At 39.5% G+C, this 19,188-nt stretch overlaps 1 protein-coding gene across 1 annotated transcript; it reads left to right on the top strand.

The window, feature by feature from the left end:
- The first annotated feature begins 13,238 nt into the window (after positions 1-13,238).
- Positions 13,239-15,104, top strand: LOC132311867 (cytochrome P450 77A2-like). The gene has a single exon (XM_059810003.1). The coding sequence runs from the start codon at positions 13,291-13,293 to the stop codon at positions 14,827-14,829; it is 1,539 nt and encodes a 512-aa protein (XP_059665986.1). The 5' UTR covers positions 13,239-13,290; the 3' UTR covers positions 14,830-15,104.
- The last annotated feature ends 4,084 nt before the right edge of the window (positions 15,105-19,188 follow it).

Here is a 19,188-nt window from a genome sequence, read left to right as displayed (position 1 = left end):
TGTTTTGTCATCATCAAAAAGGGGGAGATTGTTGGCCTAAGGATTTTATCTAAAGGTCAGTCTTATGTTTTGATGATTACAATCCATTAATGATGTTTATGTACTAATATTTTCATTGAGTGAAATATAGTTGATCAATCATTCAATCCTCAATGATGAGCTAGAAGTTCCATCTTAAGCATTCCAGACACTCAAGCAATGATTTCAAAGAAGCATCAAAGTGCAAGAAATTAAAGAAGAACTCGAACTTCAAAGATCATTCAAGCTTTTCAGCAAATCTTTATCAAGCCTAGACAATCATGGTCAAGAAATGAAGAAAAGGGCGATAGGATGGTGAGAGCTTAAGGTTCAATGTCAAAGTTTAGTTGAATATATTTTGAAACTCAAAATTACAATTCATGCATATCATTCTCATTTCATCTTTCAAAGAACATAAAATTAGCTCATTAAGTTTTTGAACACATTCATATGAGCCTTACATGATACTGAAATTCATTTTAAGTCTCCTACTGAAAGTAAAGAAGGCTCTACAAAATTAGAGAAGGCTCAGGGGAAAGTAGAAAAGGCTCTACGACAGTAGAGAAGGCTCTAAAAATCTAGAGAAGGCTCAGAAAATTAGAGTAGGCTCCATTTCAAATAGAGACGGCTCTAAAAGCTATTTTTCAACGAAAAATGAAGTTTCCATCCAAAGAGCAGGCTCCCAAAAAGGAGAGCCGGCTCTCAAGGCTAGGGAGCCGCCTCCTCTTGTTTACAAGAGCCGGCTCCTTCTAGGGTTTTGATCTACAACGGAAACTTTTTCATTTATTGTTTTCCAACCACCTGCAACAGCTATATCGACCATTGTTTATCTATAAATACAAAGGTTGGTCTGCATCAAAAAACACTATTACAGAGAGCATTCTACCATTCCTGAAAAGCATTAAAGAAGCATTCGTTGAGTTTTCATTCCCTCTACTTTCATTTCCTCTCTTACATTTCATTCTACTGTAGTAATTCTGGGCTTCAGATATATATTCATCTTTACTATAGTCGTGAGCAGAACTGTGTACTTCTATCTTTGAGAGATTTATTGTACAATTCATTTCTATTCCAAGTTATTGTAAAAGGGTTGGTGTGACCCAAAAGAAAGTCTAGGAGAAGGGTGTTCTCTTAGCAAGGAAGAGAAGCAAGGTCTTGCTTCAATTGAATGTTTGTTCTCCACCATTAAGGAGAAGCTTTAGTGATTTTGGGAAGTCTCAAGGGGGACCTTGAGCCGAGGAGTAGGAGTTTCCGAACCTCGCTAAATCGCCGAGTCATAATTTGCAATCTCTCATCTCTATCTCTCTTATACTTGTGCCATACACTGCTTGAATATTTCAGTTTCTCTGTGCTTAATAGTTTGTTAGATTTAATATTTTTAAATTGCAAAAATTGGCCCTTGACTCTATTCACCCCCCTCTAGAGTCAATTAGTGATTAACACATGTTATTCAAGAGATGATAATTGAAGTTTTTATATAGAGCTTAATGATTGATGCATTTATGATTGAACTCATTTTTGCCATTTTGATTATTAAGGCTTCATATATAGAGCTTTCATTCCCTCTGTTTAATGGAACTTCCTCCAATTTTTTTTGTCATTCCATGTTACATTTGAGCTTTATAGATAAATTTCTTGCTTAATGATTGTTGCATGTTGTCATTTTTGCTAGATTCTATTTTTTTTTTTTTTTTTGTTTTGCTAAGGGACTATCAAAATATAAGTTTGGGGGTATGATAAGCGCCGAATATTACATATTCAAGTGCCTCTTGCATTAATTAAGTCCATTATTAGAGGATAATTTAAAGTTTTAATTCAATTGTGTATTTCTTTCGGATTTCAGGTTTTGTGCCTGAGAGTGATCAAAGAAACGGTTTTGACATCATTTGTGTTGAATTGCATGCCCGTGTCGGGAAATCACCTTTTTGATTAAGCCTCTTCTATTACCGTTTTTATGGCAACATGGCTTAATGTTTCATAAGGGACGTGTGTTATCACTCCAGCCTGAAGAAGATTGCATAAAATTTAGAGTTGAAGTGCAGTTGCAGCCTCCGCGGGCGCCCGCGGAGCTCCCGCGATGTGCCCGCCAACCCCAAACTCTCTGGCCTCTTTCACGGCACCTTGCAGAGCAGCCGCAGGAGCCCCCGCGCCCTCCCGCGGGCACCCGCCGCGCCACCGCGGGCGCCCGCCAAACACTCCAGAGACATCCTCTCGAGCCGCAGCTTCCGCGGGCGCCCGCAGACCCTCTGCAGGCAGTTCACCTGCCCCTCTTTTTCAGCACTTTTGTTCCCTTATCTTCATTTTATGTGGTGGAGAATGAACCAGAGGGGGAAGGTCGAGAATTTCAGTATGGGGAGTAGGTTTTGAGTGTATATAGGAGGATATCTCATGATAGATGAAACATATCTCATTTTGGAAGATGTTAGGGAGCAAAGGAGGGAGTTCTTGAGTTCTTGGCTTGTGGGTATCCTATAGGTGCGAAAATGGAGGGGTTCTTCATCCTTTCTCCTTCTTCTCTTGCATCCATGAGTAACTAACTCCCTATCTAGGGAGGTGATGAAGCTCCATTTTGTAAGCATTGTTTTGTTTTGATTCATTTTTGGGAAGTAATGTATGTATGTAACTTTTCCATGAACTAAAGCACTTCATTTGATGTAATGAGCTTCAATATCTATACATGATTATTTTGAGTTAAATCTCTTGTCTTAGATTGTTTTTCTCTTATGATTATATTGCTACATTTTCATAGTGACAATGGAGATGAGTTCATGGAAGTGTTGTTATTGGCATGATAATTAGGAGAATTGATAATCTATTGCTTAGGATCTCCCTTTGATAGATTATTCTTGGATTCTATTTCATGTGCTTACATTATGAGGTTAAGAGCTTGATAATCTTTGGCTTAGTAAGCATGTCCAAGGTTATATTCTAGTTTAGGTAACCTAAGCATGTAATGCTTTGATAGGTTATTCTTGCCTATTGACTTCATATATTTCTTGAGGGGAATGTAATAATTTTGTGTTGTTACATCCCATGGTTGTATATATAAGTTATTCCCCTAAGTAAATCATGTCCTAGCATGCTTATTGATGGTTGTGGAGTCACTTCTCTAGTCTGTTCTTTATTATCCCTATCTCTTTACTTTATTGTTTTATGCAATTTAAATTCATAGCTTCAGTGACAACCAACAAATCCTCTATGAACACCCCATATCATTCTAAAAAGACTCTAGACACTTAGGTTGCTATAGATTAGCACAGTCCCAGTGGTTCGACTTATCCGACCAATAGCCCTATTTTACAATGATTCGTGCTATTGCAAAGGTTGATTTATTATAGATCGAATTCTCAACCGATCATCTTATTCTCTACCATGACCTTCCACTTCTTGAACACATCAAATATATCAAATTTGTGCTTCAAAAAATAAACCCATACTTTCCTCGTGTGATTATCAATGAAAATCACGAAGTAGGATTTTCCGCCAATGGATAAAATAGTGGCCAGCCCCCAAACATCTGCGTGAACTAGCTCAAGTTTCTCCTTTCTGAGATCTCTGCCACTCTTCTTGAAACTGACCCTCTTCTGCTTGCCCATCACGCAACTCTCACAGAAGTCAATATTAATTACCCATATGCCTGGTAGTTTTCCCTTTGAGTGCATAATTTTGAGCCCCCTTTCACTCATGTGACCTAGTCTTTAGTGCCAAAGGTTGTGATATTCTCTGTTTACTGCAACTACTATAGACCCACAAACACTGGTAGTTGTGTAGAGAGTGCCAGATTTCTTACCACGTGCAATAGTCGTAGCCCCTCTGGAAACTTTCCACGAGTCTCCATTGAAGGTTGTAACAAAACCTTCATCTGACAATTGTCCCACTGAAATCAGATTCTTCCTTAATTCAGGGATATATCTCACATCCTTTAACTTCCAAGCTAACCCATTCAACTTGATTTGCACTTCACCCTTGCCAATAACGCTGCAAGGCTGATCATCACCAATATACACTTTACCAAGGTTACTCGGTTCATAGTTATTAAATAGCTCTTTGCTTGAGGTGCCATGAAACGATGCACCGGAATCTAAAACCCATGACTCCGTCTTGCTCTCTAAAGAGCATATCAATGCATCATCTGATTCTTCTGAGACAATATTTGCTTCAGCTTTTCTTTCACTTCCCTTCTTTAGAAGTTTGCAATTAATACGGTAATGTCCCTTCTTTCCACAATTCCAACACTCAATGTCACTATGGAATTCTTGAAATTTTGAGACTGTGTCCTTGTGATACCCCTCGATTCTAGAGTCACGGGTGATCAAGTCCGAGAACAGATCCGAGGGATACCAAACAATTAATATGTAATTGATCACAGAATACCAAATGAAATAATAAAGGCTGAAAAGATAACTAAAATAAAATCCTTAAAATTAAATGATATAAAATCCAATAATCCAAAACCTCCATAAATATCCTCCAATAGTTAAACAACTCGGGAATCCATCTTCAGTAGACCCCTAATAAAAGCCCAAACTGAAATGCAAACTACTAGAATAAAATTCAAAAGTAAAAACCGAAATAAAAGAAGCAGTCCTACATAATCAGAAGAATGAGTGACTGTCTCTACTTAGCTCGATCACACTCTAAGATTGGAACTACCTGATACCTGAAAAAATAAGAGTGGGTCAGGCCCACGTGTAAGTTCTATACTACTACAATCCAAGCAGAGACCCGGTACACATGTATATCATAACCAATTCTACAATAACTATATAGTCCGTATATATATATATATATATATATATATATATATATATAACCACACTAAAAGACTCTCACTGGACTACAGGCCGATCTCAACCTGACTAGTATGCAACATGCAAAACATACTTGAAGTGGGCATAAATACCTAGACCTAACATGGTACACCTCCAACCATCATAGCCAGTTATGCATCCCAATGGATATACGCGCCCTAACCGTCAATCCTGAGACTCACACTCATATCGAGGTACCATAATTTTACATATTTAAAAGCCATCCAGAAACCGGTGCCGCTTAATTATTCGTTGCCTTGACACGATAAATCAATAGGACTTAACTTTATAGTTAATCAATTCCTTAATTCCAGAGTAGGTAGGACTTAGCATTTTTGAGCTAATCCCCCTAGTATGCCACCGTCCCATACCGGTGCATATAATCCATCCATCCAGTAGTTGATAAAATTGATGACAATATAAATATCAATATCAACTAATCCATAACCAGTATAACAAGAATATGAAAATAACATGCTTGTTCTATACTACCGATACATGATTCTCCAACCATTTAAAATGTAGAGAATAGGTGTAGCCATACTTTAATTCATGACAAGCATAATAATAATAATATCAGAATTAACATGCTTACTTGTAACTACAACACAATATCCAGTAAGTTGATAATAGACAATAATTTGTAAATATCAACTAATTTCCTATTAAGCATGACAGGAATTATGTAAATTGACATGTTTATTTTTATACCACTGCGACATGATTTAAACCATAAAATCCCTAAGCCAATTGCTAATTTAAAAATAAACAACTTGAATCATTCGCATCAAAGCCAACATGCAAACTTTCTTAAAAGTTTTGTATTGTTCCATATATTAACTTTCTATGGTATATTATGCATTACCGTGCCTTCTAAAATTTTAATAAGGGTTTTGACATTACTGAACACCCCCAGAACAGCTCCTACATCAAACTGGAAGTTTAAAAATCTAAGCACAGTGGCCAATTCTAGCAAAAAACCAAAAAAAAAAAAAAAATGGAAAAATGACGAAGGAGCCGGCTCCCTCAAAGAAGGAGCCGGCCCCCTCTTTGAGGAAGCCGCCTCCAGGCCCCTTAGAGCTGGCTCCCCACAAAGGGGAGCCTGCTCTTTGCTTAGGGGAGCCGGCTCTTCCCCTGTTCCATCGTCTTCTTCAACTCCGGCGGTGTCCGGCTACTCTGTTCCTCCAGTCCAAGTTTTCTACTGGTTAATACTAAGCTCCAGTGTGTTCCAGAGTTGTTTAAATTCATTATTCAATGTTCAACATCAATTAGAACAAGAATTATGCAAGAACGGTTTAAAATCAAATAAAATACCAATTCATGATCACATACTGTTTTAATCGAATAACATGCAAACCAGATTAATTTAACTTTTATTTCGTCCTGGAATTGTATTAGGTATGTAAAGAACACAGGTCAAAGGGAGAGAGATAGTTATAAAACTTGCCTGTGAAATTTCAGTTCAAAATCTCAGCGTCGTCTTCCTAAAGTTTCCGGCGATCTCTTTGTTTTCTCCCAAACTTCGTATACGTGAATAGGATTTCCCTACCCTTGGCCGACATATAATGTTATATTTATAGGCTACATTTAAACCTAATTCTAGTTATATAAAGAGACCAAAAACTCAACTAATTATAACTAGTCTGCTGCCCATGATTTCATAAAAGAATTTAAAATCCTAAACCATTATACGACATATGCTTCAGTTTTTAAACTAAATCCACCTAAGTATAAATATAAATAAAACAAATAAATTAAATAAGCAATTAAATAAACAAACACAATTAACCAATTAATGAAATTAAATAAACAATTAATCAATTAATTTAAATAAATAAACAATTAAACCATTACTATAAATAAACAAGTAAACAATTAATTCAAATAAATAAACAATTAACAATTAAGTAAATAGGCAAATAAAAATGCAATAAAACCATTAATTAAATACCAAGACTATCCTTTTAAAATTAGGGGTATTACAGTCCTTCCATTGCTTGACTTGGATCTGCCTCTATTTCTATTACTGTTGTCCTTCTTCTTGTTTGAACCCTTGCCTCTGCTTTCAACATTCAACACCGAACCACTGGTGAAAACCCCTGCTGTTTGCCTTTTGATTTCTTCAGTCAGAATCATGTTCACAACTTCATCAAACTTTAACTTGGTCTTTCCTGCAGAGCTACTGATCGCTGTAACTGTGCCACTCCAACTCTCGGGTAATTGCCCTAGAATTAGCAGTGCTCGGACCTCGTCTTTGAAGTCGATATCAACAGACTCTAATTGCCCAACTATCTCATTGAACGCATTTAGATGTTCGTTGAACTTACCACCTACGACCATCTTCATGTTGAACAACTTCTTGATTAAGTGTACCTTGTTCGCTGCAGAAGGCTGTTCATACATACTAGAAAGGGTTGCCATGAGAGACATCGTCGTCTTCTCGTTCTTGATGTTGAAGGCGACTGATTTTGACAATGTCAATCTGACGTTGCCAAGAGCCTTCCTATCAAGTAATTCCTATTTTGCATCCTTTGTATCCTCTGACTTCTCTCCCAAAGGTTAATACAGATTTTTTTGAAACAAGAGGTCTTCAATTTGCATCTTCCATAAACCGAAGTTTGTGCCATCGAACTTCTTGATCATGGATGTGGATGTCTTATCTTCTGATGCCATTACTCCCACTTGAACCGACAGATCTGATTGAAAGACTTTCAAAATTTCGTCAAACACCTTCTGTGACCTAGGTTCTCAACCAAAGTCTCTGATACCAATTGTTAGAGTTGCATTGCACAATCAACCGGATTTGATACCAGTTGTTATGGCGGAAACGCAAAATAAACAATACTGTTCAAGGAATAAACAAGCAATCACGAAAAATAAAAAAAAAATCACACACAAGAACACAAGATATACATGGTTCACCCAAATCTTAGGGCTACATCCATGGAGCACACCGAACAAATTCACTATGAAAAAGATAAAGAATTACAATGGAGAATTCTCTCTCAATCTCTCTCAATTGTTCTCTCTTGTATTGGCACAAATTTATCTCTAACTTTTCACATCCTCTAAAATTTGATTAGAGTTGATATTTATAGAGTCCCAAACTTGTCTTACAAGAACTTACCTTTTGTAAAATCTAAAACCAATAAGAAAGTTAAATCAGATCAGGAAACTGAACTTTCCCTAAACCAATAAGGAAGTTAAAGCAGATCAGGAAACTGAACTTTCCCTAAACTAATAAGAAAGTTAAACCAGATCAGGAAATTGAATTTTTTTCTAAAATTCAGTACTTTTAAAATTTTCATATAATTAAATCTTCATAAAAATTAATTACCTAATCAGCCTCCACAAAACCACAACACCACCGTGCACATTCAATAGACTCAACGTAAAGAAGCCAACCCAACATGGTATGGTATATTCTAATATAGAACCCTGCATAGTGTCACGGGCTTAGAGTTTCAGTACCACTCTAGCTGCTCCCGTGCGGCACCAAGACGTTGCTTTCACTCTCGCAAGTACTTGGTCAGCCTAACTCCCGTGCACACCTTAGCCAACACACTCCCCTCGTGCGCTTACTAGTGTTGTAGTTGCCCTCGCCCTCTCCTCACCTCACCTGGCTTGCACACTCACACACACTAAGGCACTTAAGTTGGCAAGGAAAGAACACTTCTATTACTTCAAAGAATGCTTTGTACAAGGCTAGCACTCAAGCTCTCTACAAGGCTCTCAAGACTCACTCTAGGACTTGTTGCCTACAAAATGAAGTCCTACCTCTATTTATAGGCATCCCCATCCCTAATGGACGGCTAGGATGCATTCTAACCAACGGTGGAGATTGATTATCTAGAATCTTCTCCCACCTTCTTCACACTTCCATACTTATCTACTAGTATCTACAACATTCTAGAATTCTCCATACTACTCCACACAACTCTGGAGAACTCTAGAACCTTCCACACACTTCTACACATTTCTACACATATCTAGAAACTTCCACATAACTCTAGACTATTCCGGAAGACTCTAGAAACTCCACTTGCCATGCAGTTGCCATGCAGCGTCCTCCTCAGCGTCCTCCTCAGCGTCTGTGTGTCGCCTGCGTGGCATAACCTCCATAGGCGGGGCGTGACATTCTCCCCCACCCATTTCCGTGACGCCCTCGTCACGGTTTCTTCAGCTGACCCAGCCTCTCATAGGTCATCAGCACTTGCGCATATGTCCTTGGCCCAAACGTACGAGCGCCCTTCGGGAGATGTGAAGTCCTCACGAGCTCCATCGTGTTGAATGCCACCTCTGGACTCTCCTTCCTGCCCACGAGCGGCACCATGCATGCGGCCTTGCCTTCCTCGCCTCCAAGTATCATCAACGCACCAAGGCATGGTAGTGGCGCGGCGTTGTTCCTGTCCATGAACTCCAGCCCCAGCACCATGTCGTGGTCGTCCATCTCCGCAACTTGGAAGTCAGCCTTGCCCTTCCATCCTTGCATGCATAGCTCCACCTCCTTGCACACTCTACTCACGCGTGCCTCCTCGGAGTTGACGGCCTTGATCCAGCCCTCCGTCTTGCGCATCTCCAAGCCAAGTCGTTGCGCCTCCTCCGGGGTAATGAAGTTGTGTGTAGCACCCGTGTCTACCAACGCTTGCACGGCTTTGCCACCAACCTGCGCATCCACATAGCGCACCCCAGCTACCTTCTTTGCCTTGCCCTTCTTCTTGGTGTCATGCGCCATGCTACTCAGCATCTGCATAGCCCCCATGCACCTATCTTCATCGCTGCCCGCATCGTCCACCCTGCCCTTGCCCTTATCCTTCACAAGGGCGCTCATGGTCTTCTTGTTGGGGCAGTGTCGCAATATGTGCGGCCCTTCGCACAAGTAGCACTTCGGCTCCCACTTGCCCTTATCGCGGCGCTCCCCTTTGCCACTAGCCTTAGACCTCTCTCCGTGGTCCTTACCTTTATCATGGCGTGGGCGTCTCTCCTCATCGCTGTGCTCATCATCGCTAGACTTGGGCGAGCCCCGTTTCTTGAAGCGCCGGTCTCCCCCACCTTTGCCGTGGTCCCTCTTGGGAGACATGGCCCTCTTGTCATCGCGCCTAAAGTCTTCGAGGCGCTCCGCTATAGCCATTGCGGATGCCAAGTCTCTAGGCTCCCTCCTCCTTAGCTCCATGGCCACCCAAGACTGCAGCCCATCAATGAACAAGCACACACGTTGCCGCTCCGGCATCTCTGGGATCTCCAGCATCAAGTTGGAGTACTCCTTCACATACTCCCTTATGCTGCCCTTCTGCTTCAGGCGCCTTAGGTTGATCATGGCGAGGTCCTCAACGCACTCGGGATAGAACTGCCTCTTGAGCTGCCTCTTAAACTCCTCCCATGTGTCAACTGCTCTTGCGCCTCTACCGGTGAAGCGCTGCCTCCACCATAGAGCGGCATTGTCCGTGAGGTACATAGTGCCTGTCTGCACCTTCTCCTCATCATCCTCGATCTCCATGCACTCGAAGTACCGCTCCATGTGCCAGAAGAAGTTGTCAATCTGGCGCGCATTCCTTGCCCCATCGTACTCCTTGGGCTCCGGCGCCTTCTTCTTCCTTGGCTTCACCACGACCTCGCGCGCCTGAGAGAACTCCTTCTTGCACTCGGCAATCTCCATGCGCAAGTCGTCTACCCGATCATGCAAGTCCCTTTCTTTCTCTTGCGCCTTGTTGGCGATGCCATCAATCAGCTCGTAGAGCTCCGCCATCCTTCTCTCGAGCCTATTAAACTTAGTCTCCGTGTAGACCAAGTGTGTGGCAAGCTTCTCCTCCAAGCTCTGCTCTAAGATGTGGACTTGGTGGTCTCCTCCGCTAGCCATGTCTACTCCAACAAAGCTCCCTTGACGAACCTGCTCTGATACCAACTGTCACGGGCTTAGAGTTTCAGTACCACTCTAGCTGCTCCCGTGCGGCACCAAGACGTTGCTTTCACTCTCGCAAGTACTTGGTCAGCCTAACTCCCGTGCACACCTTAGCCAACACACTCCCCTCGTGCGCTTACTAGTGTTGTAGTTGCCCTCGCCCTCTCCTCACCTCACCTGGCTTGCACACTCACACACACTAAGGCACTTAAGTTGGCAAGGAAAGAACACTTCTATTACTTCAAAGAATGCTTTGTACAAGGCTAGCACTCAAGCTCTCTACAAGGCTCTCAAGACTCACTCTAGGACTTGTTGCCTACAAAATGAAGTCCTACCTCTATTTATAGGCATCCCCATCCCTAATGGACGGCTAGGATGCATTCTAACCAACGGTGGAGATTGATTATCTAGAATCTTCTCCCACCTTCTTCACACTTCCATACTTATCTACTAGTATCTACAACATTCTAGAATTCTCCATACTACTCCACACAACTCTGGAGAACTCTAGAACCTTCCACACACTTCTACACATTTCTACACATATCTAGAAACTTCCACATAACTCTAGACTATTCCGGAAGACTCTAGAAACTCCACTTGCCATGCAGTTGCCATGCAGCGTCCTCCTCAGCGTCCTCCTCAGCGTCTGTGTGTCGCCTGCGTGGCATAACCTCCATAGGCGGGGCGTGACAATAGGCTGCATACATGTGTACCATGGGGTACTCTGTGTGGGAGAGAGAGAGAGAGAGTTGACAACCTCTAACTGATCATTAAAATCTAGGTTCTTCCAACACTTTGTTACCTGTTTTCACATTCAACGAACTTCAGTAACTCCTTAATTGGATATACTGTAACTGGTTGTACGATTAAGTTCATTTCCATGTTCTCGATCTTCTGATCCCATTGGATTGTGAGCCACATCAAACTCCTGTCCTGTGAATTCTTTTACTGTCTCTCTCTCTCTCTAAGTCCTCTTGACTTTCCCTAACTTTTCCAGCTCAATTTAATATAAGGTGTGGTGGTTGCAGGAGATATTTAAGATATGTAAGTGTCTCTGATTCCACATTTTCCAACTCTATTTCACTCTCATTTATTTCCTTTCCATGTATGTACATGCATTTATCACAACAAGTACTCAAGTGGAAAAATTAAGCAGGTTCATTACAAAAAGTCAAATTGTATAATATGTTCATTCATGTGTGATGTGAGATATATTCACATAATCTTATTTCATTTTTCTTTTTCAGTCTCATAGAAATTCACTTTCTTGACTAAGTTTTTCTTTTCCTCTTTAATTTTTCTTTTCTCATACTAGAACTAATGTACGGACCTACCAACGCTAATGCATTGAATTTAGGGATGACAAACGGGTGAATTGAGTTGAGAGTTGGGTTGAGAGAATTGAGATTGGATTAAATATAAACGGGTCGAATATGAATTGTGACTCATATTTAACCCGCTTATAATGAGTTAAATATGAATTGGGTGAAAATGATTCGAGTCAACCCGTCATGACCTGCCAATTTATTTTTGAATTTTTTTTTTTTTTGAATAATCTCATTATTATAGTAGTTTTTATTTTAGATAGATAAAAGTTTGTAAAAATATGTATGGATAATTGTAAATTCTCTAATTTATTTTGAAATTTTTTTAAATTTATATTACTCCGTATGTATGTATGTATGTGTGTGTGTATATATATATATATATATATATATATATATATATATATCATGAAATCATCTGTTAAGCTTTTTATAGAATAAATAATTAAATGAATAAATCAAGTCATCCTACTTTGAAGTAAACATAAGTTTTTTTTGAGCCATGGTATTACATACACGAGGAGTCTATAATACAGAGACAATCTTAGAGAAACAATTTTAGAGAGAGATAGTGGGAGAGAAAAAATTTAGAATCATGTGAGAGAATTTTACATATTCAACTCATTTAACCCTCTATAAAAATGAGTTAAATATAAGTTACTTATTTTAACTCATATTTTAAAATAATTCACTCATATTCATTTTAAAATGAACGAATATGAAATAATTAATGAATCATGACCTATTTTACCACCTCTAACTCCCATCAGAACTATGCGCTTAAAGCAAACAAGAAGGTTCCGTGTTTTTTTTTTTTATTTGTAGGTAAAAGGGTGGTAAGCTGAAGAAGGTTCCGTGTTGCAACAAATCTCTATAGGTAAAAGGGTGGTAAAAGGGTGGTAAGCTGAAGAAGGTTCCGTGTTGCAACAAATCTCTATAGGTAAAAGGGTGGTAAGCTGAAAGTGTTGCAACAAATCTCTATAGGTAAAAGGGTGGTAAGCTGAAGAAGGTTCCGTGTTGCAACTTTTGTTCGTTTTTATTTATTTATTATTAAAAAAAAAAAAAAAAGTTTTGGCATTTAAAACCCACCAATACTGCTTTTCTGGTGCAAAATTTCAATAGCTTTAATTGAACCCAACTGTAATTTCATGCTCTTTCCCATTCTTATACCCCTTTCCTACCTTTCTCATTACTCCATTCCACTCTCTCTCTCTCTCCTCTCTTCCCTCTCCCCATGGATTCAATCTCAGCATCTTCTCTCTCTCCATACTACCATATCATCTTCACAGCCTTAGCTTTTTTTGTCTCAGGCTTGATCTTCTTGCTAACACGTAAATCCAAGTCCAAGAAACTCAATCTCCCACCGGGTCCACCGGGTTGGCCCGTTGTCGGAAACCTCTTCCAAGTCGCCTTCTCCGGCAAACCATTCTTCCAATACGTCAGAGACATCCTCCCCAAGTATGGCCCAATCTTCACCCTCAAAATGGGTACCAGAACCATGATCATCCTCAGCAGTGCCGACCTCGTCCACGAAGCCCTTATCGAAAAGGGTCAGCTATTTGCTACCCGACCGCCCGAAAACCCGACCCGAACAGTCTTCAGCTGCGACAAGTTCACCGTCAACGCCGCCCTTTACGGCCCGGTTTGGCGGTCACTGAGGCGGAACATGGTCCAAGGAATGCTCAGCTCCACCAGGCTTAAGGAATTCTTTAATGTGAGGAACAATGCAATGGACAAACTCATGGAACGTCTTCGGGTCGAGTCCGAGGCAAATGGTGGGGTTGTTTGGGTCCTGAGAAATGCCCGGTTTGCGGTTTTTTGCATACTTTTGTCAATGTGTTTTGGTGTGGAAATGAGTGAAGAGACGATTGAGAAGATTGATCAGATGATGAAAACTGTATTGATTACACTTGATCCGAGGTTAGATGATTATATGCCACTTTTAAGTCCATTTTTCTCTAAGCAACGCAAGAGGGCCATGGAAGTTAGGAATGAGCAAATTGAAACGCTAGTCCCATTTGTCGAGAAGCGCCGGAGGGCACTCGAAAACCCGGGATCCGATAAGACGGCGGCGTCATTCTCGTACCTCGACACGCTCTTCGACCTCAAGATCGAGGGCCGGAAGACAACTCCGACGAATGCCGAGATGGTGAGCCTCTGCTCGGAGTTTATCAACGGTGGGACCGACACGACTGCCACGGCGATCGAGTGGGCCATCGGGCGATTGATCGAGAACCCGGAAATCCAAACCCGGCTCTACGAGGAAATTAGGGCAACGGTGGGTGACCGGAAAGTGGAGGAGAAGGATGCAGAGAAGATGGAGTACCTAAACGCCGTCGTAAAAGAGTTACTACGTAAACACCCTCCCACGTACTTTTCACTTACTCATGCAGTGACTGAGACTGCCAAGTTGGCGGGTTATGATATACCCACGAACACAAATGTGGAGATTTTCTTGCCGGGTATTTCCGAGGATCCGAAATTATGGTCCGACCCGGAAAAGTTTGACCCGGATAGGTTTTTCACGGGCCGGGAGGACGCGGACATGATGGGGGTGACCGCAGTGAAGATGATGCCGTTTGGAGTTGGGCGGCGGATTTGCCCCGGGTTGAGCATGGCAACGGTTCACGTGAATTTGATGCTGGCCCGAATGGTTCAGGAATTCGAGTGGACGGCCCACCCGAAAAATAGCAAGGTGGATTTTAGTGAGAAGTTGGAATTCACTGTGGTGATGAAGAATCCTCTAAGAGCTAAGATCAAGCCAAGGACTTGAAGAGGTGATTTTAGATTTATATATGTCATAAATAATTATTATATATGTGTCGTATTTTGTGACAATTAGTATTTGGTTTGTTACGTTGAGTTGTTCTTTTTTGTTTTTGAAAGTGTAATGGGATTTTAATTTCGGTGGGATATTTGTTTTTATATATGGCTTTCGTGTTTGTTGGCTAGCTTAGTACTACGTTTGACTATTTTTAAAGTCTGGTTGTGTTTGCTCTGAAATATTATGATACAAACAAAAGAGACAATGCACTCTTGTGACTAGAACTGATTGTTAATTACTACTTACTATTTCCTTAACATTTATGTTGTGTGAAAGTTGGTTGGTTGTTAGATTGTTGAATTTTTGGTCCGCTCTTGGAATTGACTTGCTTCAAATCAGAACAATCTCAATTGGATTTCATTAAATAACCTCTTTTTTTGTTTTCCTTTCTTCTCTTGTTGGTGGCAAGATGGTTTTCAAGTTATTTAATGATTTAGTACTTTGAAAAGTACTCTTTAGCTATACCTTGAGGACAAAAAACACAATTATATATATATATATATATATATATATATATATATATAAATTAATAGCTTAATATGGCGTACATTATTAACCATTTAGTTTTCTCAACCTTTCATTTGAAATAAAGAGTATTGCATGATTTTATAACTAGACTAATCAATAAAATTTGAAGTTTTGAAATTAAGGTAATAACTCTCAACTTTTCATTTGAAATAAAGAAGTACTACTTCAAGTTGACAGCTAAACCAATACTAATACGTGAATCTCCAATCCTTAAAATTGAAAGATAATAAAAAAATGCAAATTAATGAAAAAGCTTTCATCATATAGTGTTTCTTACGTTCTCAACAGAACCTAAAAAAAATATATATAGAATATACTGTATAACCTAATAGGAAAGAGGATAAGATAACTTAAATAATCAAGAGGAAAAGGGATCATAAATTTTTGAAATAAATAGAGGTTAGAAATCGAAATGATAAGAAAAAATCATAAAGAGAAAAACCATGTTAATAAGGCTGTCAAGTGTTTTCCTAGCCATTATTTAAGAGTATTTGATGTTTATAATGTTATGCTTAGAGACATTATTTAGTTTACACTTTAATTGTTTGTCTTTATTTACTGGAAAGGGTTTTTATTTCACATATTGTTCTTTCTAGTAATTTTTACTGTGTATGTCCTCTGTGCGCTTGTACATATATATATATATATATATATATATATATATATATATATTTTTTTTTATACATCATCCAATTATGAAAAAAAAAAAAAAAAGAGGCTGTCAAGTGTCAACCACTCATTATTTTGCCGAGCTGTATAGCCTCTCCTCCACGAAGTGTTCAAGTTTCGTGAGTAATCGGAAAAAAGAAAAAGAAAAAAGAAAATGTGTGGTTGAGAGGATCTGTGGTTAGTTGTAGTTTTTGCTTACAAGGCTGATATGAATTTCAATTGAATGTATGTAGTGATGAATGAGGCATTGCATCAAAAAAGAAGAGATTGGGGATAGGGACAACAATTAATGCCTCAGCGGGGAGAAATTAATTCGGTAGTGGCAGTAAAGAAATTTGATTGGGATTGATGAAGACAGAAACTCTTCTAAATACTTTTACCTCATATATCTTCCAAAAGCTTCTTCAATTTTTTGAACATTCGGAGAAAACAACATATTGATTATTGAACTTTAACACCAAACCCTCCTCTCTCTCTCTCTCTCACACACACACACACAGTTTATTTCTGATTTTAGTTGGGACAACCAAATGTTTACTGAGGGAACTGAATTCTGGCTTCCCAAACAGTTGAAAAAAAAAAATATCTCTTTTGCAAACAATAACGACCAAACATGGACATTCGAGGAATATGGACATTTCTCTTTTGAACTTCTTAAAATGAGACTGAAATGTCTTGGTGTTTGGAATACTTATCCTCAAACATTTCAATTGTTAAAGGGCGTAATTGCCCTTCATTTATCACGTTTAGTTAGAGGGATAAAAAAATAAATAGAGGAGAAAGAAATGAGACATCCTCGGGAAAGAAATGTACCTTTAATGAAAGAAAGAATAGAAATATAAAAGATGAATGAGGTGACACTCTCTTCCCCTCAATTTTAGTCGGATAAAAAAACAATAGATTAGGAAAGATGCTTGTCCCTCCTTGCTTCCTCGCCCTCTTCCCTTCCCTCCAACCCACCAAACATCATAAGCATCATCTATTCCCCCTGTTATCCATCCCACTCAATCCTTCCTCCTATCCAAACATAGCATTAGGTGAACTAACCACCCCAAGTCTTTAACCATTATCCAAATATAGCATTAGGTGACTATTTCTAAAGTTTGGTTGTGTTTGTTTTGAAATATTATGATACAAACAAAAGAGGCAATGCACTCGTGACTAAATGGAACTGATTGTTAAATCGAATGTCCATGTTTGGTCCGTATATACCTTCCTTTCTATCTCTCTCTCTCTCTCACACACACACGGTTTATTGCTGATTTCAGTTGGGACAACCAAATGTTTAGTGAGGGAACTGATTTTTGGCTTCCCAAACAGGCTTCAGTTGAAACAAAAAAATGTCTCTTTTGCAAACAATAACGACCAAACATGGACATTCGAGGAATAATAATTTGGACATTTCTCTTTCGTACTTTTTAAAATAAGACTGAAATGTCTGAGTGCTTGGAATACTTACCCGCAAACATTTCAATTGTCAAAGGACGTAATTGCCCTTATCATGTTTAGTTGGAGGGATAAAAAAAAATAGAGGAGAAAGGAATGAGATATCCTCGGAAAAGAAAGGTACCTTTAATGGAAGAAAGAATAGAAATATAAAAGATGAATGACGTGACACTCTCTTCTGCTCAATTTTAGCTGGATAAAAAAACAGTAGACTAGGAAAAATGCTTGTCCCTCCTTGCTTCCTCGCTCTCTTCCCTTCCCTCCAACCCACCAAACATCAGAAGCATCATCTATTCCCTCTTATCCATCCCACTCAATCCTTCCTTCTATTCAAACATAGCATTAGGTGAACTAACCACCCCAAGTCTTTAACCATTATCCAAACATATTTTTTTTCTTAGTTGGTACTCACACACATGCCTCCACTAAGGCTCGAATCCTTGACCTCCCTTTGAAAAGTAAGAGTCTGATACCGCTAGACCACTGACTTATTGGTACCATTATCCAAACATAGCATTAGGTGACTACTTCTAAAGTTTGGTTGTGTTTGTTTTGAAATATTATGATACAAACAAAAGAGGCAATACACTCTTGTGACTAAATGGAACTGATTGTTAAATCGAATGTCCATGTTTGGTCCGTATATACCCTCCTCTCTATCCCCCCCTCTCTCTCTCTCATACACACACGGTTTATTTTTTATTTTAGTTAGGACAACCAAATGTTTAGTGAGGTAACTGATTTTTGGCTTCCCAAACAGGCTTCAATTGAAACAAAAAAATGTCTCTTTTGTAAACAATAACGACCATACATGGACGTTTCTCTTTTGTACTTTTTAAAATAAGACTGAGATGTCTGAGTGCTTGGAATACCTACCCGCAAACATATTAATTGTCAAATGACGTAATTGCCCTTATTACGTTTAGTTGGAGGGATAAAAAAAATAGATAAAGGAGTAAAGAACGAGACATCCTCGGAAAAGAAAGGTACCTTTAATAGAAGAAAGAATAGAAATATGAAAGATGAATGAGGTGACACTCTCTTCCGCTCAATTTTAGCCGGATAAAAAAACAATAGACTAGGAAGGATGCTTGTCCCTCCTTGATTCCTCGCTCTCTTCCCTTCCCGCCAACCCACCAAACATCAGAAGCATCATCTATTCCCCTTGTTATCCATCCTATTCAATCCTTCCTTCTATCCAAACATAGCATTAGGTGAACTAACTACCCCAAGTCTTTAACCATTATCTATCTCTTGCTAATTGCTGAAAAAATAATTATCTGTTTACTCTAAAGAAGCTAAAATGACCTATATGGAAGGATGCTTGTCCCTCCTTGCTTTCTCGCTCTCTTCCCTTCCCTCCAACCCACCAAACATCAGAAGCATCATCTATTCCCCCTGTTTTCCATCCCATTCAATCCTTCCTTCTATCCAAACATAGCATTAGATGAACCAACCACCCGAAGTCTTTAACCATTATCTATCTCTTGCTAATTACTGAAAAAATAATTATCTATCGTTTACTTGGAAGGATGCTTGTCCCTCCTTGCTTCCTTGCTCTCTTCCCTTCCCTCCAACCCACCAAACATCAGAAGCATCATCTATTCCCCCTGTTTTCCATCCCACTCAATCCTTCCTTCTATCCAAACATAGCATTAGGTTAAC

This window comes from Cornus florida, unplaced genomic scaffold (genome assembly GCF_030987335.1).
Source record: "Cornus florida cultivar Cherokee Brave unplaced genomic scaffold, ASM3098733v1 CherokeeBrave_3.0.0_Hap2_Chr06, whole genome shotgun sequence".
Lineage (NCBI taxonomy): Eukaryota > Viridiplantae > Streptophyta > Magnoliopsida > Cornales > Cornaceae > Cornus > Cornus florida.
The sequence above is the reverse complement of the archived record's forward strand: the minus strand, read 5'-3'. Positions and strand labels throughout refer to the sequence as shown.